Genomic DNA, 24544 nt, shown 5'->3' with positions numbered 1-24544 from the left:
TTCAGTTTTGTCCCCTGATCCCCACAATCAGGGAGAATGAAAATAATTGAGAGCACAAATGAATTATCAAAAAGCAGCCGTGATACAGACAGATGTTGCTGATGATCATTGCTAGGTAAGGGCAGAGAGACATTCAGAGCTGCATCTAGGAACATCCCAAAGCCTCCAGCCAGGGAATTCTTCCCAGTTATTCCAATTCTGGAACCTTCACAGGGAAAAAGGCTGAGGGGGGTTGGACATCATAATGCTCTGACACCACTTGGAGTCTTGGGTCATTTAGGAGCAACACACACAAAATGCTGGAGGAGCTCATCAGGTCAGGCAGTGTCGAGAGAGAGGAATAAACACTCAGTGTTTCAGGCCGGAACCCCTCATGTTCCCCTTAAACTTCTTACCACTCACCCTTAACCCATGACCTCTGGTTATAGTCCCACCCTTCCTCAGTGGAAAAGGACTGCTTGCCCTCAGAATTTTATATACCCCTATCAAATCTCCTCTCAATCTTCCACGTTCTAAAGAATATAGTCCACCATCATCCCTGTAACTAAAACAGCAAGGTAACATGTCTGAACGACTGGTGTCCTGTCGCACTCACCTCAATAATAAGCAAATGTTTTGAGAGGCTGGTCAAGGATTACGTCTGCAGCTTGCTACCACCCAAACTGGACCCCCTACAATTCACCGACTAACACAACCGATTGAGAGATGACACAATAACCTCTGCTCTACACACCACCTTTACACACCTGGAGAAGAAGGATGCTTATGTGAGAATGCTGTACTTGGACTACAGTTTAGCATTCAACACTATAATTCCCTCCAGACTTGACAAGAAGCTCAGAGACCTCAGCCTTGACAGTGCCTTATGCAGCTAGATCCTGAACTTCCTGTCAGATCGCCGGCAAGTGGTAAGAGTGGGCTCCCTCACCTCTGCCACTCTGACCCTCAACAAAGGAGTCCCTCAGGGCTGTGTCCTAAACCCCCTCCTTTACTCTCTGTATACCCATGACTGTGTCGCCACCCACAGCTCCAATCTGCAAATTAAAATTGCTGACGGCACTACACTGATTGGCTGATAACGAGGCAGCCTATAGAGAGGAAGTCATCACCCTGACACAGTGGTGTCAAGAAAACAACCTCTCCCTCAAAGTTACAAGAACAAAAGAGCTGGTTGTGGACTACAGGAGGAATGGAGACAGGCTAACCCCTATTGACATCAATGAACCTGGGGTTGAGAAGGTGAACAGCTTTAAGTTCTTTGGCATACACATCACCAAGGATCTCACATGGTCTGGTCATACTGGCTGTGTGGTGCAAAAGCACAACAGAGCCTCTTTCACCTCAGACGGTTGAAGAAGTTTGGCATAAGTTCCCAAATCCTAAGGACTTTTTACAGGGGCACAATTGAGAGCATCCTGACTGGCTGCATCACTGCCTGGTATGGGAACTGTACTTCCCTCAATTGCAGGACTCTGCAGAGAGTGGTGCGGACAGCCCAGTACATCTGTAGTTTTGAACTTCCCATGATTTTAGGACATTTACAGAGACAAGTGCATAAAAACAGCCCAAAGGAACACTGGGGACCGAAGTCACCCCAACCACAAACTGTTCCAGCTGCTACCATCTGGGAAACTGTGCCGCAGCATAAAAGCCAGGACCAACAGGCTCAGGGACAGCTTCTTCCACCAGACCATCAGACCGATTAATTCACACTGATACAATTATATTTCAATGTTATATTGACTGTCCTGTTGTACATACTATGTATTACAAATTACTATAAATTTCACATTGCTGTTTTAGACAAAGACATAATGTAGAGATTTTTGCTCCTCATGTATGTGAAGGATGTAAGAAATAAAGTCAATTCAATTGAGTCCTAACCTATTCAATTTTTTCATATAACTCAGGTCTTCCAGACATGGTAACTTCCTTGTAAATCTTCTCTGCATTCTTTCAACCCTGTTTACATCTTTCCTGGAGGTTGATGACCAAAACTGAACACAATACTCCAAATTAGGCCTCACCAACTTCTCATACAACTTCAACATAACATCCCATCTTCAGTACTCAATACATTGATTTGATTGATGCCATAAAGAACAGATAATAAATACTTTAAAGATTCAGACTAATTGGGATAATTCAAATCTCTTTAGAGGTTAAGCCTCTGCTCTGCCTTCCATTTCTGAATTCCAGCAACGTGGCTGGTGATGAATGGTATCTGCAAACCAGGCATCAGCTTCGTTCCCAAAATCCTTGCGAGTAGGAAACACGGTGAGTGGGGGGCGGGGCCAGACATGAGCACCAGGAGCTCATTTGTCATCAGCTAGTTCGGAATTCGGTACCGAAAATCAGTGCCTGAACGCCGATCAGAAGTCTGGAAGTTGAGGCCCAGTGGCCGAACCCGGAGAATGGAAGCTTGGGGGCCTGTCGTGGAGCCGGACGTCTGTCCGTGTGCGAGAGCAGGTGGGAGGGAGGAAAGGGGTTTGTCTTGCTGTTTTCGCTTTGTTGCTTGTGGCGTTCTGCGCTGTTCTGCTGAGCACTGGGACCAGAATGCATGTCAACCCTGCACATCCTCCGGTTGTATCGATTGTTAATGTAAACAAGGCATGTCTCAATGTACATGTGATAAATAAGTCTGAGTCTTATGAAAATTTGAGCATAACAGCGATCTTGCATCGGGTCTCTGTGAGTTAGCTCAAGGGAAGCCAGACAGACATGTTCATGTTGATTTTGGTCCTTGATTTCTTGTTTAACTTGGCTCATGATGTGGACTCTGTCAGTGCAGCAAAATTATTGCCAGGCCTGTTGTCGTAGGAACTCAGATTCACATCTGTTTATTCACTTTGGAGTTAAAGATTAGAAAGTACTTTTGAAGTAGAATCGAACGCGCCCATGTTTCTTCCCTCTAACAACATTGCAACAAGTGAACAAACTGGCTCTTCAACAGAAACAGAAAGTACTGGAAGCGTTCTACAGGTTAGGCAGCGCCTTCGCAGATAATTTGAACTTATTTAAATCTTACATCTTGAGGGAGTAAAAGTCTTTGCGTTATGACTCTGTCGCAATGTTCAGATGTGAATTTATAAGTCTAATGGCTTGTGGAAAGAAGCTGTCCTGTAGCCTGTTGGTCCTGGCTTTAATGCTGTGGGACCGTTTGCCAGACAGAAACAGCTGAAACAGTTTATGGTCAGGGTGACTGGGTGTCCCGGATAATCATTCGGGCCTTCTTTCTGCGCCTGCTGCTGTAAATGTCCTCAGTGGAGGAAAATTCACGTCCACAGCGGAGGGAAGTTCACATCCACAGATGCGCTGGGCTGTCCGTACCACTCTCTGCCGAGCCCAGCAGTCCAGGTTGGCGCAGTTCCCGTACCAGGAGATGATACAACCAGTCAGGATTCTCTCAAAAGTGCCCCTATAGAAGGTCTTGAGGATGCCGAACTTCTTCAGACACCAAGGTGGAAGAGACGCTGTTGCGTTTTTTTTGCAGCACATCTGGTGCGTACAGACCAGGTGAGATCTTCGGTGGTGTGTATACCGAGGAACTTGAAACTACTCAACCTCCCAACTGTAGTCCCATTGATGTTGATCAGGACGAGCCTGTCTTCATTCCTCCTATTCCTCCAACAATCAGCTCATTGTTTTTTGGACATTGAGGGCGAGGCTGTTGCCCTGGCACCACTGTATCAGGGTGTTAACTTCTCCTCTGCAGGCTGTCTCGTCACCAAGAGTGAATATTTCAGGTAAAGGACCCTTCGTGAATCTGGTCAGCTCAGATGAAGGGACTTCGACCTGAAATATTCAATCATGTTTCTCTCTCCACAGATGCTGTCTGACCTGCTAAGCATTTCCAGTGCTTTCTGTTTTTTTTTTCTTTGTTTCGGGTTTCCTGCACCTGCAGTTTTGTTTTGATTTTCAAACCAGTTCATCAATCATGATCATGTGATGTTCACTCAGGGAAAGAAAGTGCAACATTTTCCCAGTAACAACAAAAAGAACCACAGGAGGGACTTGATGGGTGTGTGTGAGAGAGAGAATAAAGGCAGAAGTTAAAAGGAAAGACAAGGATGGGGAAAGGATTGGTGTAAGGGGGTCAGAGGCAAGTTGAGGAAATACCCTTTTGTGCAGAGGATGGTTAGAAACTGGAGCGCACTGCCTGAGGGACTGCTCGACTTTCGCAACGTTTAAGTATCTGAGAGCTGGTAAATGAGACCATATACTTGATAACTGACATGATATTTTTCGGTTTAGTAGAAAGAATTTTCAAATCAGCCAGAACAAGCAGTTAGGAATTTAATCTAAAGTTTCATCTGAATAATGCTGCCACCATTTCCTGTTGTGTCAGAAGAGTTTGTGCATTTTAATGCAAATTCTAAGTGCCAATTAAGTGAAGTGTTTTGAAAAGTATTACCAAAACTAACTTCCACAAATATAAGTGCTCCAATTTTCAGTGTTAAGAGTAACACCAAATGAACGTGGGTTGTATTTTCTGAACTAATGTCCCTGGCAGAGTTTTCACAAGGTTTCTGAAAAATATAGATGAGGAACCAGGCTGTTGCCCCCTGATCCTTTACTCAGTAACACAGACAACAGTGACGGTGAGATCAGAAAGTTGCCAAAGGGCTGAATGCTATGGGTTAATGTCGGGAACTGTAACTCCATCCAAGATCGAACCAAGGATTCTCAAAAAGAGGGAGGCATGGAACTGTGGATCAACTGAAGTCCAAGTATATGGGCACTGAGAGTACGACAGGCCAGTGGAATGGTACAAAATGTGTTTTGTATTCAAACTAGTCAATGAAATCTCTGCCATTTATGTCAAGTGGGTTAAAATACAAAAGGCAGGATGCCCTGTACAGATTGTATTTGGTACACTGCATTTCATTCAGGCCACTGGGTCTCAGGATTAATGCATGGACCATAGACAGGTTTGCCATAAATAGCATAGCAGTTAGCGTGGAGTTCGATTCCGATGCCGTCTGTAAGAGGTCTGTACGCCCTTCCCATGAGTGCGTGGGTTTCCTCCAGGTGCTCCGGTCTTCTCCCACGTTCCAAAGGTGTACCGGATAGTAGGTTAATTGGTTATTGTAAATTGTCCTGTGAACAGCCTAGGGTTAAATAGGTGGGATATGGGGGCGGTGTGGCTCGTTGGGCAGGAAGAGCTTGTTCTGTGCTGTATCAGCAAATAAAATAAATAAATGGTCTGAAAGTGTTAAATTAGGAGTTCGAGTTGATTAGTCTAATGCTATAAATTAGGAGCTCGAGTTGAATAGTCTAATGCTATAAATTAGGAGCTCGAGTTGCATAATCTAATGCTATAGTCCAACAAGTACAGAACAGTTCAAAGGTTCAATTCAATGCTGGAGAATGTATACAGTATACAACCTGAAATCCTTACTCCTCACAGATATCCTTGAAACAGAGAGAAAAAAAACCCAAGGAAAGAATAACAGAAAAATGTTAGAGCCCCCCAAAGACCCCTCCCCCTCCCAAGCTCAAGCAGCAGTAAAGCATCAACCTCACCCCACTTGTTCCAGCTCCCCCCACACCCACCAAGCAATAGGAAGACCCCAATGACCATGATCCATAGTCCATTAAAATCTACTGTTCATCCCAGCACCGTGGCATCTCAATGAACAGAAGATTATGGCACAATCAAAGACATTAAGGTGATTATTATCTCTTGAGGGAGAGACCAGAGTTAAGGGGGAATTAAAACTGCAACGCATCAGGGCTGCGTGGTAGCATAGCGGTTAACGCAATGTTATTACAGCACCAGATTCAATTCCCATCACTGTCTGCATGTTCCACCTGTGACTGCATGGGTTTCCTCGGATGCCCCAGTTTCCTCCCATGTTCCAAAGACGTATGGTCAGAGATAGTGGGGTGTGGGCACGCTGTGTCAGTGCTAGAGGTGTGGCAGCAGTAATGACATCTAGCATAACCCTCGGTGATTTGATTTGAGGCAGACAACGCATTTCACTCTATGCTTCAATGTTTTGATGTGTATGTGACAAATAAAGCTAATCTATAAATCTCCAACCTGATGGCATGAACATTGACTTCTCTAACTTCCGCTAATGCCCCACCTCCCCCTCGTATTCCATCCGTTATTTATATACACACATTCTTTCTCTCACTCTCCTTTTTCTCCCTCTGTCCCTCTCACTATACCCCTTGCCCATCCTCTGGGTTTTCCCCCCCTCCCCTATTTCCTTCTCCCTGGGCCTCCTGTCCCATGGTCCTCTCATATCCCCTTTGCCAATCACCTGTCCAGCTCTTGGCTCCATCCCTCCCCTCCTGTCATCTCCTATCATTTTGGATCTCCCCTCCCCCTCCCACTTTCAAATCTCTTACTAACTCTTCCTTCAGTTAGTCCTGATGAAGGGTCTTGGCCTGAAACGTCGACTGTACCTCTTCCTAGAGATGCTGCCTGGCCTGCTGCGTTCACCAGCAACTTTGATGTGTGTTGCTTGAATTTCCAGCATCTGCAGAATTCCTCGTGTTTGCGTCTATAAATCTCTCGTTCAGCACTTCTCCAAACAAAGAATGGAGGAAGTGCGAAACTGCCTCTCCCCAAGTCTGTTTGCATTCGGGGACCTGAAGAAGTCCGGTAGCGATAACCTCTGCTGGAGCATTAAGGTTTGTGAGAGAAATTGAGACGATTAGGCCTAGAACAGCCATGAAGTGAACAAATTGGAGCCATTTCAACATCCCCCTGTTTCTGTGTGCATCTACACTACTTTTCATTCACCTCCTTCCTTTAGATCCAAATATTTGAACAAGGCAGAAGAGTCTTTGAGCAAGATGTCTGAAACTTTGCATGTAAAAAAAAATCGTAAGACCATATTAGTTCTGCTGAGTTTTACTTGTAAAAACTGTAATTAGTTGTCATTAGCAGGGAATTAGTGCTAGCCTGTGTTCTCCAGCTGACCGTACCTGACTAAATGCACTAAAGCTACCTGTGCAGTGCCAAGATATTCCTGAGTGGCTAAAGATTCAAAGATTCAAAGTACATTTATCATCAGAGTATGGATGCAGTATATAACCCTGAGACCCGTCTTTCCACAGACAGCCACAAAGCAAAGAAAACAATGGAACCCATTCAAAGAAAATCATCAAACCCCCAACACGCAACAAACAAGTGGAGCAAATAGCACCAAAAAATTATGTCAGGTACTTCTGATATTTGGCCATTTCTGTATCAGAAGCACTGCAGCCTATTTGTGAAGAACATACTTCCACAAGGAGAAATATGATGGCGGCTATCATATAACAATTATAAAATCATAGAATTGTTGCAATGACCATTTGGCCATCATGCAAGCGGAGCTTTTGCTTGGAGCTATCCAATTCATCCCATTCCCTGGTCTTACAAAAGCTTTCCTCGGGTACTTGTCCACTTACTTACTGAAGGTTGGGCATGTGGCCAGGTGGTTAAGGCGTTTGTCTAGTGATCTGAAGGTCGCTAGTTCGAGCCTCAGCTGTGGCAGCATGTTTGTGCCCTTGAGCAAGGCACTTAATCACACTTTGCTCTAGTCTGTGCGAGGAGTGGTGCCCCACACAGACTTCCAGTCTGCACCTTGTAAGGCATGAAAATGCCCGACGCAGGCCTCTCATGGTCTGAGTCGACGTCCCCTCCCCTACTTACTGAAAACACATGTGTGAATTCCCTTCCTCTGCTCTTCCAGAAAGTGCATTTTGGATTTTAATATTCATTGTGCTTGGCCTGTCTCAGCCCTTAGTCATTTTGAAGACATGCCAAATCTTCTCTCAGCATTCTGTGCTTAAAGGAGAACATTTTAGTGAATTTTTTTTTTCTTCCTGCAAACTTTCTGACGACTTTATATCTTTCCTCAAGTGGGATGCCCAGGTTTTGATGCAGTGTTCCAGTGCGGGCAGACCAGTGCTATATAAACATTTACAAAGTGGCAGCTTCTCTGGTGGAGACACGAGAGATGGCAGATACTGCAATCCCATTGCTGGCCCAGCACAGAATAGAAGAATAACACTGCGTATTCCACGTGGGTAGCCCGCAACCCAGTCATATGAATATCTCCCGGTAACCTTTCATACCCTGAGAAATCAAGACCCTATCAACCCCCCACATTAAGTATACCCAATGGCCTGGCCTCCACAGCCGTCTGTGACAATGAATTCCACAGATTCACCACCCTATGGCTAACGAAGTCCCTCCTCATCTCTGCCTTGTATTCTGAGGCTGTGTCCTCTGGTCACCTCTCGCTGTTGGAAGCATCCTCACAATGAGCTCTCTATATAGTCCATTCAATAATCGATAGGTGTCAATGAGTCTTCCCCCTCATTCTTTTCAACTCCGGTACAGGCACAGAGCCAGAAAACACTCCCTCATACTTTAAAAGTCCTGACAAAAGCCTTAGACCTGAAACATCAGTGATGTCTTTTCCCACAGATACTGCCATGCAGAGTGTTCTTAACAGGTTAAAGTTAGCAACCTACTGACAGCAGCCCCTGGTACAGCCATACAAAGGAAAATCATGTCTGACGAATCTCACAGAATTTTTTGAGGATGTAACTACTAGAGTGGATAGGGGAGAACCAGTGGATGTGGTATATTTGGATTTTCAAAAGGTTTTTGACAAGGTTCCACACAGGAGATTAGTGTGCAAACTTAAAGCACACGGTATTGGGGGTAAGGTATTGGTGTGGGTGGAGAATTGGTTAGCAGACAGGAAGCAAAGAGTGGGAATAAACGGGACCTTTTCAGAATGGCAGGCAGTGACTAGTGGGGTACTGCAAGGCTCAGTGCTGGGACCCCAGTTGCTTACAATATATATTAATCACTTAGATGAGGGAATTAAATGCAGCATCTCCAAGTTTGCGGATGACACAAAGCTGGGCGGCAGTGTTAGCTGTGAGGAGGATGCTAAGAGGATGCAGTGTGACTTGGATAGGTTGGGTGAGTGGGCAAATTCATGGCAGATGCAATTTAATGTGGATAAATGTGAGGTTATGCACTTTGGTGGCAAAAATAGGAAAACAGATTATTATCTGAATGGTGGCCGATTAAGAAAAGGGGAGGTGCAACGAGACCTGGGTGTCATTATACACCAGTCATTGAAAGTGAGCATGCAGGTACAGCAGGCGGTGAAAAAGGCGAATGGTATGCTGGCATTTATAACAAGAGGATTTGAGTACAGGAGCAGGGAGGTACTACTGCAGTTGTACAAGGCCTTGGTGAGACCACACCTGGAGTATTGTGTGCAGTTTTGGTCCCCTAATCTGAGGAAAGACATCTTTGCCATAGAGGGAGTACAAAGAAGGTTCACCAGATTGATCCCTGGGATGGCAGGACTTTCATATGAAGAAAGACTGGATGAACTAGGCTTGTACTCGTTGGAATTTAGAAGATTGAGGGGGGATCTGATTGAAACGTATAAAATCCTAAAGGGATTGGACAGGCTAGATGCAGGAAGATTGTTCCCGATGTTGGGGAAGTCCAGAACGAGGGGTCACAGTTTGAGGATAAAGGGGAAGCCTTTTAGGACCGAGATTAGGAAAAACTTCTTCACACAGAGAGTGGTGAATCTGTGGAATTCTCTGCCACAGGAAACAGTTGAGACCGGTTCATTGGCTATATTTAAGAGGGAGTTAGATATGGCCCTTGTGGCTACGGGGATCGGGGGTATGGAGGGAAGGCTGGTGCAGGGTTCTGAGTTGGATGATCAGCCATGATCATAATAAATGGCGGTGCAGGCTTGAAGGGCCGAATGGCCTACTCCTGCACCTATTTTCTATGTTTCTATGTTTCTATGATGCTACAGTGATGGCTTCTGGGAAATGTAGTGCAGATGCTGGACTCAAGGTCAGGTTTTGACTGGGTGAGGTCGGTGTGAAGGGTGAAGGGTGACACAGCTGAATGGGATCAAGCGGAAAGGAGCAGAGGGAACAGAGTGCTCCCTCTCTCTCCTACTGCAATGTTTTAGTGAACGCCAAAGCCCACTGAACACACAACAGAGACTTCACTTACTCCTACGAAGAAAACGAGGTTGTAGGGGTTTCCCGTCGGTAACTGGCTGAGACGGCACTTCCTGAAAAACATAAACATGAGTTATAATAAACTACATCCACATCAGATACCCTGTGTAAGGGCAGAAGTTTCTACAGAGTCCTCCATCTGCACTAACTGACTGGCAGGCCCCTCGCAAGCAACAGGGGTAAATGTTAAGGAACGCACACAAAATGCCGGAAGAATTCTTCAGGTCAGGCAACACCTATGCAAGGGAATGGACAGTTGACGTTTCAGGCCAAGAACCTTCACCAGGACTACTGATGAAGGGTCTTGGCCTGAAACATTGACAGTTTATCCCCTTCTGTACACGCTGCCTGGTCAGCTGAGTTCCTCCAGCATTTTGTGTGTGTTGCTCTGGATTTCCAGCATCTGCAGAACCTCTTGTGGAAGTGGTAAGTGAAGGTTTTCATGGTGGCCACAACTGCGAGCAAATCAGCTTAAGATCTACACAGGACAACACAGGGTGAAGTCACTGCCTTGCAGCTCTAGGGAGCTGGGTTCGGCCATGTCCCTGGGTGCTGTCTATTTGGAGTTTTTCTGCCTTCCCTTCGGCCGTGAAATTTTCCCTGGATGTTCCAGTCCGATTCTCCTCCCACATCCCAAAGATGTGCCAGAAAGCATTTTATTTGGCTGTTGTAGATTTGACTGGGGGGGAAATGAATGATAGAACGGGTGGGGGGAGGGAGTTGTGGATGTGGGGATGGGGTGGTGGGCATGAGGGAGAATTAAAAAGGATTGGTGAAGGGTTAGTGTAAAGGGGTGTTTGATGTGAGTATGGACTCCTTGGGATGAGGGGCCTGCCCATTCTCTACATGATTCCCTGCAGGGTTTGTGCGTTGTCTCATGTTCATCTGCTGGTTAAAGCAAACTGGGAAAAATGCAGACCTGTAAATATGGCAGAGAATGGAATCGTAAGACAGTTGCGGAAGGAAAAGAGTACTTTAATGTTTCTTTCACTCAGAAACCTCAAGACACTTTCTGGATCGTTGATCTGTGTTTTCCATTCAGATGCAGAACAAGGAGTTGTCAGTAGGTGCACTGATCAATAACATACATTTTATTATGATTCACGCTGTAGCAATTCATTGGACTGTTCAAAGCTAAACCCTCCATTCTGAACAGCAGCTTGTGTTTGTTAACCGTGAACAAAACACACGTGACTTTCCCAGCCCTTTCCCACTCACCTCAACAAATATCCTTGGGAAACGGCCCCATTTCCCGTTTAATTCTCCTTCCCACCATCCTTCCTCGTCAGTGCACTTCGAAATCCTGATGATATCCCCAATCTGGAGAGAAAGCTCCCCCTCCGCCTTGGCATCATAGCAACTCACGACGACAAATTCTATGAGGGCATGAAAGCAAAATGTATGTTAGGAGAGGGGGTCAAGAGGAGAAAGGAGTTGTAGGAGTGCATGGGGATGGATGGGAGACAATGGTTGGCACCTTGCACAGTGAAAAGATTCCACGGCCTGATGTCCACTGGGCACCCAGGCAGGAATAGCATGAGCATTTACAAGGAACACCGGTTGGAACGGTTGATCGATGCCACTGATATAACGTCTCATTCAATCCTAGCAGAACTACAGAGGTGATTGTCGACTTCGCAAGGGGGAGGGAGGATGGACATGGACTGGTCAAACTGGGAGAGCAGCAGTGGAGAGAGTCAGCAGCTTTAAACTCCTGGGCATTAATATATCAGCGTCACGTGCTGAACCCAATGCTTTTACCTTCTTAGAAGGTTAAGGAGGTTCAGATTACCAACAAACACTTCAACAAATCCAGAGCAACACACACACAAAGTTCTGGAGGAACTCAGCAGGTCAGGCAGCATCTACGGAAATGAATACACAGTCAACAATTTGGGCCGAGACCAATCTACAGGACTGAGAAGGAAGGGGGAAGATGCCACAATAAAAAGGTGGGGGTGTGGGCAAGGAGGTTAGCTGGAAGGTGACAGGTGAAGCCAGGTGGGTGGGAAAGGTCAAGGGCTGGAGAAGAAGGAATCTGATAGGAGATGAAAGTGGACCATAGGAGAAAGGGAAGGTGGAGGGGACCCAGGGGGGAACAATAGGCAGGTTAGAAGAGATAAAAGATCATAGAGGAGGTGGGGGGGATCTTTATTTGCCAGAAGGAGAAATCAATATTCATACCATCATGTTACCCAGACAGACGGAATAAAAGTTGTTGCTCCTCCACCCTGTGGTTGGTCTCATCTTGGCACAAGAGGAGGCCATAGACCAACATGTCGGAACAGGAATGGGAATCAGAATTAAAATGTTTGGCCACCAGGAAGTCCGGTTTGTGGTGGATGGAGCGGAGGTGCTCGACGAAGCAGTTCCCCAGTTTACGACGGGTCTCACCAGTGTAGAGGAGGCCGCGTTAGGAGCACCGGGCACAATAGACAATCCCAGCAGGTTCGCAGTTCTGCAGGTGCACTGTGGAACGTACACCAACTGGATGCACACTGGCCTGGTGCTGGAATTCAAATGAGCAGGAATGTGCTGTCACGTACCCCGTGACGGGAATAAAGAACCAGCAGAGATGGAAAACACTTTGGAGTCCAGTATTGCTATTAAATAATAATATTTATTAGTAACTACGCAATACAGTAATATAAATGTAGATAAATCAAACAGGTTAGCAATGATTATATATACATAAGTAAGTATATCAGTAAGTGTGGAAATATATGTATGAAAATCCAAGCTTCTTTAAGTCTAGGGGTAAAAAGATACAGTCTTATGATGATGAGTAAAGTTCAGTTTGTGGTATTGAGTTGAGTAGTGATGGAGAGAGAGAGAGGGAGAGAGAAAGAGGGAGAGATTTGAGTCTTCAGGTGAGCTGACGCCATCGATCTTCTCGTTGTCCTTCAAAATCCTTTAAAAGTCACCGACTGTGACTTCAACAAAGGGGACCAGTTTTCTGTGGTGGAGCTATCACCCACGCGAGGGTGGACACATGGACAACTCCCCACCAGTCAACCCCTTTCCTTTTCACTGCAAGAGTCACTGATCGATCCTCCAAAAACCCACTTTTTCTGCAGGCACAACAAAGCTCATTCAGTGTCCAAAACATGTGTCTGAGGTCTATATCATCTGACCTCCTACTTATCTCACTGTACTGGATACCAGCTGTCATTCAAATAACTCCTCCTTCCTCTTTCTGTGCAAGAAATGCCAGCAGGCGAATGTCCTTGAAGAAAGTATAAACAACCTGTGAGCAGTCTTTGTCTCTCTCTCTCTTTTTCCAAAAGCACAGTTAATAGGGGTAAATGAGCACAGTTCATAGGGGTAATTCAGGATCCCGTCACAGTACGAATCTGTAGAGAATCATGGACTCAGCCCAGTACATCATGGGCACAGCCTTCCCCACCTTTGGAAATGTCTATAAGAGGCGCTGCCTCGAGAAGGCAAAATCCATCATCTGAGCCGGCTGCCGTTGGGCAGGAGATATCGAAGGCTGAAGTCTCACACCACCAGATTCAAGAACAGTTACTTCTCCTCAGCCATCCAGTTCTTGAACAGATCTGCACAATTCTCATCATTCAGTATAACATCACTACGACCTCTTTGACCACATTGTAGTAAATTGGACCAGTTTTATTCTATTTGTGTTCATTCTTGTAAAAATTATGGATAATTTATGCTAATTTCTTGTGAATGCTGCCTACCTGATGCTGTGCTTTCATAGCCTGCATATGACAGTAAACTCAGCTTTGACTTTAACTTGCTACCTGTCCACTCCGCTTGGTCCAGCCTCACTGACCCTCTGCACCCAGGAGACAGGAGTGAGGCCTCATGGTGAATAGGCCCTCAGGAGAGGTGCAGCCAAAGCCCCCATCCCAGATTGTTCTGACAGCCCATGCGCAGAGGTAAAGACAGTGGGAAGGGTTGGGGGAAAGGTTCTCTGTCTGCTCACTGAAACAGTGAGGTTTTTAATTACACATTCCTTTTAATATCTTCATTCAAGGGACGTGGGCCTCACAGGTTGAGCCAGCAGCTAATTGCCCATCCCTCATTGTCCTCGGTCTTCTTAAACCGCAGCAGTCCTCGTGTCCCTGCACAGTGCTTTTTGTGTGGGTGGGGTGCGCGGGGGGGGGCAGTTCTGGAGCTGCAGCCCAGCATGGTGAAGGAACAAAGCTGTGTTTTCAACACAAGGATGGTAACTCTACAAAACTCTGGTTAGGCCACCCTTGGAGTACTGTGTCCAGTTCTGGTCACCTCACTATAGGAAGGATGTGGAAGCATTGGAAAGGGTACAGAGGAGATTTACCAGGATGCTGCCTGGTTTAGAGAGTATGCATTATGATCAGAGATTAAGGGAGCTAGGGCTTTACTCTTTGGAGAGAAGGAGGATGAGAGGAGACATGATAGAGGTGTACAAGATATTAAGAGGAATAGATAGAGTGGACAGCCAGCGCCTCTTCTCCAGGGCACCACTGCTCAATACAAGAGGACATGGCTTTAAGGTAAGGGGTGGGAAGTTCAAGGGGGATATTAGAGGAAGGTTTTTCACTCAGAGAGTGGTTGGTGCGTGGAATGCACTGCCTGAGTCAGTGGTGGAGGCAAATACACTAGTAAAATTTAGGAGACTACTAGACAGGTATATGGAGGAATTTAAGGTGGGGGCTTATATGGGAGGCAGGGTTTAAGGGTCAGCACAACATTGTGGGTCGAAGGGCCTGTACTGTGCTGTACTATTCTATGTTCTATATGTATGTGGCATGGAGGGCAACTTCCGAGAGATGGTGTTCCCCGTGCTTTACCTGCCTTTTACCTTCTAGCTGGTAGAGGTGGTAGTTTTGGAAAATGCTGACAAGGAGTTGTGGCAGGGTATCCTGCAGTTGGAATAAACTGCTGCTACTGTATGTTGCTGGTGGAGTGAGTGAATGGGGTGCCCAGCAAGCAGGCCACAATGTCCTGGATGGTGCTGAGTTTTCTGAGTACTGTTGAGGCTAATCTCATCCAGGCAAGTGGGGAATATTCCATCACCCTCGCGACTTGAATCTTGTAGATGGCGGACAGGCTTTGGGGAGTTCGGAGGTGAGTTTCTCACCACCAGATCCTTGCCTCTGGAGCAACAAACAAAACACAGCAGGAGCTCGATGGGTCAGCCAGCATCTAAGGAGAGAGATGGACAGAGCCAGTTTGATTCGAGACTCTTCAATACATGAACCTTTAGATGTCCATGGTTTTAGATTAGACCCCTCATTTTTATTTAGATGAAGGGTCTCATCCTGAAAGGTTGACTGTCCGTTTCCATCCAAAGGTGCCGCCTGAGTGGCTGAATTCTTCCGGTATTTTGTGTGTACTTCCTGATTCCGGCATCTGACACCTCGCGTGTCTCCCTTCCGAGCCACTAGCCTGCTTTTGTATTTAAAGATCTTTGATATGCCAAACATTGTTGGAGGTGCTGTGCAACATTTCAAAGTTGCATTTAATTAACAGTAGCTAAATAAAGCATATGAAAACACTGACATGCTGATAAAAACATTAAACTGCAATTATAATCAAAAGCTGAGGATGACAATCCTCATTAAAATCAAGGGACACCAGACAGGTGGATCCCTCAGTGGAATGTTGGGGATGGAGAGTGGATCCCTTAGTGGAATGTTGGGATTGGAGGGGTGGATCTCTCAGTGGAATGTTGGGGGTAAAGGGTGGATCCCTCAGTGGAATGTTGGGATTGGAGGGGTGGATCTCTCAGTGGAATGTTGGGGGTAAAGGGTGGATCCCTCAGTGGAATGTTGGGATTGGAGGGGTGGATCCCTCAGTAGAATGTTGGGGTTGGAGGGGTGGATCCCTCAGTGGAATGTTGGGGTTGGAAGGGTGGATCCCTCAGAGGAATGTTGGGGATGGAGGGTGGATCTCTCAGTGGTATGTTGGGGTTGGGGGGATGGATCACTCGGCGGAATGTTGGGAATGGAGGGGATGATCCCTCAGTGGAATGTTGGATTGGGGTGCGGATCCCTCACTGGAATGTTGGGGTTGGAGGTGTGGATCCCTCAGTGGAATGTTGGGGTTGGAGGGGATGTTCCATCAGTGGAATGTTGGGGTTGGAGGGATGGATCCCTCGGCGGAATGTTGGGATTGGAGGGGATGATCCCTCAGCGGAATGTTGGATTGGAGGGGTGGATCCCTCAGTGGAATGTTGGGGATGGAGAGTGGATCCCTCAGTGGAATGTTGGGATTGGAGGGGTGGATCCCTCAGTGGAATATTGGGGGTAGGGTGGATCCCTCGGTGGAATGTTGGGATTGGAGGGGTGGATCCCTCGGTGGAATGTGGGGTTGGAGGGGTGGATCCCTCAGTGGAATGTTGGGGTTGGAAGGGTAGATCCCTCAGTGGAATGTTGGGGGTGGAGGGTGGATCTCTCAGTGGAATGTTGGGGTTGGAGGGGTGGATCCCTCAGTGGAATGTTGGAGATGGAAGGTGGATCCCTCGGTGGAATGTTGTGATTGGAGGTGTGGATCCCTCAGTGGAATGTTGGGATTGGAGGGGATGATCCCTCAGTGGAATGTTGGGAATGGAGGGGATGATCCCTCAGTGGAATGTTGGATTGGAGGGGTGGATCCCTCACTGAAATGTTGGATTGGAGGGGTGGATCCCTCACTGGAATGTTGGGGTTGGAGGTGTGGATCCCTCAGTGGAATGTTGGGGTTGGAGGTGTGGATCCCTCAGTGGAATGATGGGATTGGAGGGGATGATCCCTCAGTGGAATGTTGGGGTTGGAGGGATGGATCCCTCGGTGGAATGTTGGGATTGGAGGGGATGATCTCTCAGTGGAATGTTGGGGTTGGAGGGATGGATCCCTTGGCAGAATGTTGGGATTGGAGGGGATGATCCCTCAGCGGAATGTTGGATTAGAGAGGTGGATCCCTCAGTGGAATGTTGGGGTTGGAAGGGTGGATCCCTCAGTGGAATTTTGGGGGTGGAGGGTGGATCCCTCAGTGGAATGTTGGGATTGGAGGGGTGGATCTCTTGGTGAAATGCTAGGGTTGGAGGGGTGGATCCCTCAGTGGAATGTTGGGGTTGGAGGGATGGATCCCTCGGCGGAATGTTGGGGATGGAAGGTGGATCCCTCAGTGGAATGTTGAGATTGGAGGGGTGGATCCTTCGGTGGAATGTTGGGGTTTGAGGGGTGGATCCCTCAGTGGAATGTTGGGGTTGGAGGGATGGATCCCTCAGTGGAATGTTGAGATTGGAGGGGTGGATCTCTCAGTGGAATGTTGGGGTTGGAAGGGTGGATCTCTCAGTGGAATGTTGGGGTTGGAGGGTGGATCCCTCAGTGGAATGTTGGGATTGGAAGGGTGGATCCCTCAGTGGAATTTTGGGATTGGAGGGGTGGATCCCTCAGTGGAATGTTGAGATTGGAGGGGATGATCCCTCAGTGGAATGTTGGGATTAAAAGGGTGGATCCCTCAGTGGAATGTTGGGATTGGAGGGGATGATCCCTCAGTGGAATGTTGGATTGGAGGGGTGGATCCTTCCGTGGAATGTTGGGGTTTGAGGGGTGGATCCCTCTGTGGAATGTTGGGAATGGAGGGTCGATCCCTCAGTGGAATGTTGGGGTTGGAGGGATGGATCCTTCGGCAGAATGTTGGGATTGTAGGGGATGAACCCTCAGTGGAATGTTGGATTGGAGGAGTGGATCCCTCAGTGGAATTTAGGGATTGGAGGTGTGGATCCCTCAGTAGAATGTTGGGATTGGGGGGTGGATCCCTCAGTGGAATGTTGGGATTGGATGGGTGGATCCATCGGTGGAATGTTGGGGTTGGAAGGGTGAATCCCTCAGTGGAATGTTGGGATTGGAGCGGTGGATCCCTCAGTGGAATGTTGGGATTGGAAGGGTGGATCCCTCAGTGGAATTTTGGGATTGGAGGGGTGGATCCCTCAGTGGAATGTTGAGATTGGAGGGGATGATCCCTCAGTGGAATGTTGGGATTGGAGGGGATGATCCCTCAGTGGAATGTTGGATTGGAGGGGTGGATCCTTCCGTGGAATGTTGGGGTTTGAGGGGTGGATCCCTCAGTGTTATGTTGGGAATGGAGGGTCGATCCCTCAGTGGAATGTTGAGGTTGGAGGGATGGATCCCTCTGCAGAATGTTGGGATTGGAGGGGATGAACCCTCAGTGTAATGTTGGATTGGAGGGGTGGATCCCTCAGTGGAATGTTAGGGTTGGAGGGTTGGATCCCTCAGTGGAATTTTGGGATTGGAGGTGTGGATCCCTCAGTGGCATGTTGGGGTTGGAGGGGTGGATCCCTCAGTGGAATGTTGGGATTGGACGGGTGGATCCCTCGGTGGCATGTTGGGATTGGAGGGGATGATCCCTCAGTGGAATGTTGGATTGGAGGGGTGGATCCTTCAGTGGAATGTTGGGGTTCGAGGGGTGGATCCCTCAGTGGAATGTTGGGATTGGATGGGTGGATCCATCGGTGGAATGTTGGGGTTGGAAGGGTGAATCCCTCAGTGGAATGTTGGGATTGGAGCGGTGGATCCCTCAGTGGAATGTTGGGATTGGAAGGGTGGATCCCTCAGTGGAATTTTGGGATTGGAGGGGTGGATCCCTCAGTGGAATGTTGAAATTGGAGGGGATGATCCCTCAGTGGAATGTTGGGATTGGAGGGGTGGATCCCTCAGTGGAATGTTGGGATTGGAGGGGATGATCCCTCAGTGGAATGTTGGGATTGGAGGGGATGATCCCTCAGTGGAATGTTGGATTGGAAGGGTGAATCCCTCAGTGGAATGTTGGGGTTTGAGGGGTGGATCCCTCAGTGTTATGTTGGGAATGGAGGGTCGATCCCTCAGTGGAATGTTGAGGTTGGAGGGATGGATCCCTCTGCAGAATGTTGGGATTGGAGGGGATGAACCCTCAGTGGAATGTTGGATTGGAGGGGTGGATCCCTCAGTGGAATGTTGGGGTTGGAGGGTTGGATCCCTCAGTGGAATTTTGGGATTGGAGGTGTGGATCCCTCAGTGGCATGTTGGGGTTGGAGGGGTGGATCCCTCAGTGGAATGTTGGGATTGGACGGGTGGATCCCTCGGTGGCATGTTGGGGTTGGAGGGGATGATCCCTCAGTGGAATGTTGGGGTTGGAGGGGTGGATCCCTCAGTGGAATATTGGGGTTGGAGGAGTGGATCCATCGGTGGAATATGGGGTTGGAGGGGTGGATCCCTCAGTGGAATGTTGGGATTGGAGCAGTGGATCCCTCAGTGGAATATTGGGGTTGGAGGGGTGGATCCCTCAGTGGAATATTGGGGTTGGAGAGGTGGATCCCTCAGTGGAATGTTGGATTGGAAGGGTGGATCCCTCAGTGGAATTTTGGGATTGGAGGGGTGGATCCCTCAGTGGAATGTTGGGGTTGGAGGGATGGATTCCTCGGCAGAATGTTGGGATTGGAGGGGATGAACCCTCAGTGGAATGTTGGATTGGAGGGGTGGATCCCTCAGTGGAATGTTGGGGTTGGAGGGTTGGATCCCTCAGTGGAATGTTGGATTGGAGGGGTGGATCCTTCAGTGGAATGTTGGGGTTCGAGGGGTGGATCCCTCAGTGGAATGTTGGGAATGGAGGGTCGATCCCTCAGTGGAATGTTGGGGTTGGAGGGATGGATCCCTCGGCAGAATGTTGGGATTGTAGGGGATGAACCCTCAGTGGAATGTTGGATTGGAGGGGTGGACCCCTCAGTGGAATAGGGGTTGGAGGGGTGGATCCCTCAGTGGAATGTTGGGATTGGAGCAGTGGATCCCTCAGTGGAATATTGGGGTTGGAAGGGTGGATCCCTCAGTGGAATGTTGGGGTTGGAAGGGTGGATCCCTCAGTGGAATGTTGGGGTTGGAGCAGTGGATCCCTCAGTGGAATATTGGGGTTGGAGGGGTGGATCCCTCAGTGGAATGTTGGGGTTGGAAGGGTGGATCCCTCAGTGGAATGTTGGGGTTGGAAGGGTGGATCCCTCAGTGGAATGTTGGGGTTGGAAGGGTGGATCCCTCAGTGGAATGTTGGGATTAGAGCAGTGGATCCCTCAGTGGAATATTGGGGTTGGAGGGGTGGATCCCTCAGTGGAATATTGGGGTTGGAGGGGTGGATCCCTCAGTGTAATATTGGGGTTGGAGGGGTGGATCCCTCAGTGGAATGTTGGATTGGAGGGGTGGATCCCTCAGTGGAATGTTGGGGTTGGAGGGGTGGATCCCTCAGTGGAATGTTGGGGTTGGAGGGGTGGATCCCTCAGTGGAATATTGGGGTTGGAGGGGTGGATCCCTCAGTGGAATATTGGGGTTGGAGGGGTGGATCCCTCAGTGGAATGTTGGGGTTGGAAGGGTGGATCCCTCAGTGGAATGTTGGGGTTGGAAGGGTGGATCCCTCAGTGGAATGTTGGGATTAGAGCAGTGGATCCCTCAGTGGAATATTGGGGTTGGAGGGGTGGATCCCTCAGTGGAATATTGCGGTTGGAGGGGTGGATCCCTCAGTGTAATATTGGGGTTGGAGGGGTGGATCCCTCAGTGGAATGTTGGGGTTGGAAGGGTGGATCCCTCAGTGGAATGTTGGATTGGAGGGGTGGATCCCTCAGTGGAATGTTGGGGTTGGAGGGGTGGATCCCTCAGTGGAATATTGGGGTTGGAGGGGTGGATCCCTCAGTGGAATATTGGGGTTGGAGGGGTGGATCCCTCAGTGGATTATTGGGGTTGGAGGGGTGGATCCCTCAGTGGAATGTTGGGGTTGGAAGGGTGGATCCCTCAGTGGAATATTGGGGTTGGAGGGGTGGATCCCTCAGTGGAATGTTGGGGTTGGAAGGGTGGATCCCTCAGTGGACTCCTCAAACTCCATTGCTCATTCCCAATACAGGAACTCTTACTGATTTGCACAATCAAACAAAACCCTCGATAATTACCTCTGTTAATTTCAGGATTTCCACAAAAATGAATGAGCAAGTTGCAGGAGATATCAGTGATCACTATCACCCCCGTCACTGTCACACCTCCCCAATCTTAGTAGCTACCTGCTCTTTTTCATGACATCTGCTAACCTCAGCATCCTGTTTAATTGGTTTACACTCCACACAGCATTCTCCAGACTCCTATGCAAGCCAATTCTATCATACAGAGAATTAGTGCCTCAATTGTGTTTGATGACCCTCAAACCCTTTGTCTCATGGGTACAAAGATGTAGGGCTGATGTTAAACAAGTAATTGAGATCTAGGCTAATAATTATTAGGTATGTTATCAAATCCCAGCACAGCATCTATTAAATTCAGCTCATAAAATTAATCCATAATACAGTGTTGGTGATTGTAACTGAAGGGATGGAAACTATCCCCTGAGTTCAGAGGGAAGGAAGGAAATCTGCTGCCTCTAGTTCAGCTTGTTTATTGTTAACAAAAACATCTCTGTCCTCTGAAAAGGCTCAGAATCTTCTCACTTCAAGGGTTACCGGGAATGGGCAATTAATAGTGCTGCTCCCATAACTCCACAGCAAGGGAATTTTAAAAAAAATCAGCCAGCATTAGTTTTAAATTTTAAGTTAAACCTTATCTCAACTCATCCTCACCTGTACATATTTCTAATACATGTCAAATGAAACAGGGCTTTTCAATGACAGGTTTGAAAGGCCCAGATCTAGATTTAAGATTTTAGGTATGAGACTATTCCATCAGTTAAAACTCTTAATTTAACCAATTATATCCTTTAGTCATCTTCAACATCTGAATTAGATAACGCATTAACCTTTTCCATGCAATATATTTATCCAATCTAAGCAACCTACCCACAGGACGTTTTTTATGTGTCCTGTGACCTACACACAGACACAAACGGACGCGTAAAAGACAAACAGTGTACAACACCAACACTTCATTCGAAGTTGCACTGACGATGTTGCCTAGCTGGGTAACGAAACGTCTTCAAGCTAACAAGCCAGCTCGGCGAGCCGCTCAACAACAACAGATCTAGTGTTTCTGTCTCCGTGCCGGAATGACTTGACCAGTTAACATTTGACTAACTACTCAGTCATTCTGGCCCTAACAGGAGATGTAGTTGCAGCAATCCACAGCTGGTCTCTGAAGTTGACAACACTGTGCAAGCAGGAGTTTCATTTAGCACAGATTACTTTGGATCTTGCATTCTTCTCTTCATGTTTGCAATTTACCCAGTTCCGAGCAAGTTTAACTCCCTCACTCCTTAAAGACCAGAGATAAAGCTCCATGGGAGAGAGTGCCTGAGCTTACAAGCCTGTTAACTGAGAACTTTGATGTAAGCACCAGTCTAGTGACCGTTGCCATTCCAACTTGTAGAACTCTCTCAAAATATTTTACGTTCCAAATGAAAATGAGCTAGCCATATGGCCACAGGCAATTAAATACATGAAAGCAGTATCCTCCTTAATTGCAGTCTCCTGCCTGCCACCCCCACAACTAAGAGCTTAAATACTTTTAAATTAGGTCTTGATGAAGGGTCTCGACCTGAAACGTCGACTCTTTATTCCTTTCCTGCTGAGTTCCTCCGGCATTTTGTGTGTGCTCGCCTAAATTCTTTGCCGGGGCAATCTACCTAAACCTTCCTTGGTATCGTTGTGTGTCTGAGTCTTCTTCAAATCGTACAGTTGCTCACCAGGAGACAGACGCCATCTCCCAGGACAGTTAGTTCATTGTGGTCCGCCTCTCACCCCCTCTCAGGCCGATCATACTGCCCTCTACGTGCTCCTTGTTTCTCTGTTTGACTTGATTCCCCGTCGCTGAGCTGGTTGTACTTACCCATGGTCTTTGCTCCGTGATCCACTCGTGCAGTTCCACTCAGAGAAAAGGCCACTCGCGAGAATTAGTGGTAAAAATGAGATGTGCACTTCAGTACAAGAGAGCCTCCTGTGAGAGCTGTTGTCTGAGGAAGAGTTAACACACGACACTTAGTATGCCGGAAGGACAGGCAACCACACAAACAGGTGAGGCAGGTTTGGCGAAATAACCTTCCGCTAAAGAAAAGCGTGCAATCCCTTATGAACATGGCCCTGAGGCAGCCAGAGGGCTGAGGGAGAGACGGTGATGGTGAAGAAAAGGGGCCTGCATTTAAATAGAAACATTTGCAGCCACAGGACATCCCAAAGAGTTATCTGAGCGGACAGTGGTCAATGTTATAATGAGCAAGGCAACTAATTCATCGACAGAAAGCTTCCTAAACCACCCAGCAGGCCTCCACCCTCACCCCTTCTGGTTCTTTCTTATCAGATTTCATCAGCAGCAGCCTTTGTTGGTTCCACTATCACCTCCTCACCTCCACCCTCCCCCTGCTACCTGAGCATGTGAATGACAGGCAGATGTAATCTGTCAGAACATTACAGTAAGTTAAATTTAAACAAACAACTGCAGATACCGGAAACCTAAATTAAGGAGGTGCTCTCTGTCCACCAAACCCTCCTCACCTGGATATGCCTGGCATCTTCCAGCTCCTGCCTCGTGCCTCCCCCTCAACACTTTGAACTGGCTATCTCCCCCTTGCACGCTTGGTAGTGGCCGGACACCCACGTCTGCGAATCTCTGTGCGTCTGCTGGAGGAGTCAAAGAAATCAATGGCCCAGTCTCTGTGAGTCCGAGGGTCGGCCGGAGGCTGGAGGCCAAAGGCGGCCTGGCCTGGGGTTAGGGGACCGTGTACGTGTGTGTGGGTGGAGGGCGGTGGGAAGGGGGAACGGGGCGTGCTTGCTGTTGTTGCTTTGTCGTTCGGCGGAGTCTGTTCTGTAGTGTTCTGTATTTCTCTGCCGAGCATGGTGGGCAGGCTACGTTGGCATTGGAATGTGTGCCATCACTTACAGGCTGCCTCCAGCTTATCCTCGGCTGTGTTGGCTGTTAACACAAATGGTGCATAAATACGAAAAATAAATCTGAACCACACCTGTTGCGCGGCCCCAAACCAAGAATGTCATCTGCCTCCACACTTTACCTCTTGCACCTATCATCTTCCCCCTTTCCCTCACCTACCCTCCTTCCCCCTCACTGGGACTCACCTATCAACTACCAGCTTGTACTCCTTCCCCTCCCCCGACCTTAGCTTTTGGTTTTTGTCCCCTTTCTTTCCAGTCCTGATGAAGGGCCTTGTCCAGAGATGGTGCCTGACCTGCTGAGTTCCTCCACTGGGAAGATATTGTTCTTGCTTCACAGATGCCCCCGCTGGGGTATTACTGCCAGCAGAACATCAGCCCAAGTAACAGCACTTCCAACGATGCTGCATTTGAAAGTGAACTGGGAGTTTGTTGCTGTCTCTAAAGGGCTGGGCAAAATGGCTGGGGACAAAGTGGCCTTCCTATTGCATCGAGTGACACACGCAAAATGCTGAGAGGAATAAACAGCCGAGACTCCTTCAGCAGGACTAGAAGGAAAGGGGGCAGAAGCCAAAATGAGGGGTGGAGGGAGGGGAAGCTGGCTGATGAGGGGGAAGGTGGGTGGGTGGGGAAGAGGAATGAAGTGAGAAGTTGGGAGGTGATAGCTGAAAAAGGTATTCACTATTTCTGGTC

The 24544-nt window shown here is 47.9% G+C and overlaps 1 protein-coding gene across 3 annotated transcripts in view; it reads right to left on the bottom strand.

Annotated features, from left to right (window-relative positions):
- Positions 1-22931, bottom strand: part of sh3d21 (SH3 domain containing 21) — a 171319-nt gene extending 148388 nt beyond the window's left edge. For all 3 annotated transcript variants that reach the window (XM_063033584.1, XM_063033585.1, XM_063033586.1), the window contains exons 1-3: positions 22797-22931; positions 11239-11396; positions 10013-10073 (exon numbers count right to left, since the gene is read on the bottom strand). In XM_063033584.1, coding sequence (XP_062889654.1) covers positions 10013-10073; positions 11239-11396; positions 22797-22800 — 223 coding nt within the window. In that variant the 5' untranslated portion in view covers positions 22801-22931. The remainder of the gene's footprint in view (positions 1-10012; positions 10074-11238; positions 11397-22796) is intronic.
- Between the last annotated feature and the right edge of the window lie 1613 nt (positions 22932-24544).

Source organism: Mobula hypostoma, chromosome 26 (genome assembly GCF_963921235.1).
Source record: "Mobula hypostoma chromosome 26, sMobHyp1.1, whole genome shotgun sequence".
Classification (NCBI taxonomy): domain Eukaryota; kingdom Metazoa; phylum Chordata; class Chondrichthyes; order Myliobatiformes; family Myliobatidae; genus Mobula; species Mobula hypostoma.
Note: the sequence above shows the minus strand (reverse complement) of the source record. Positions and strands in the feature narration are given on the sequence as shown.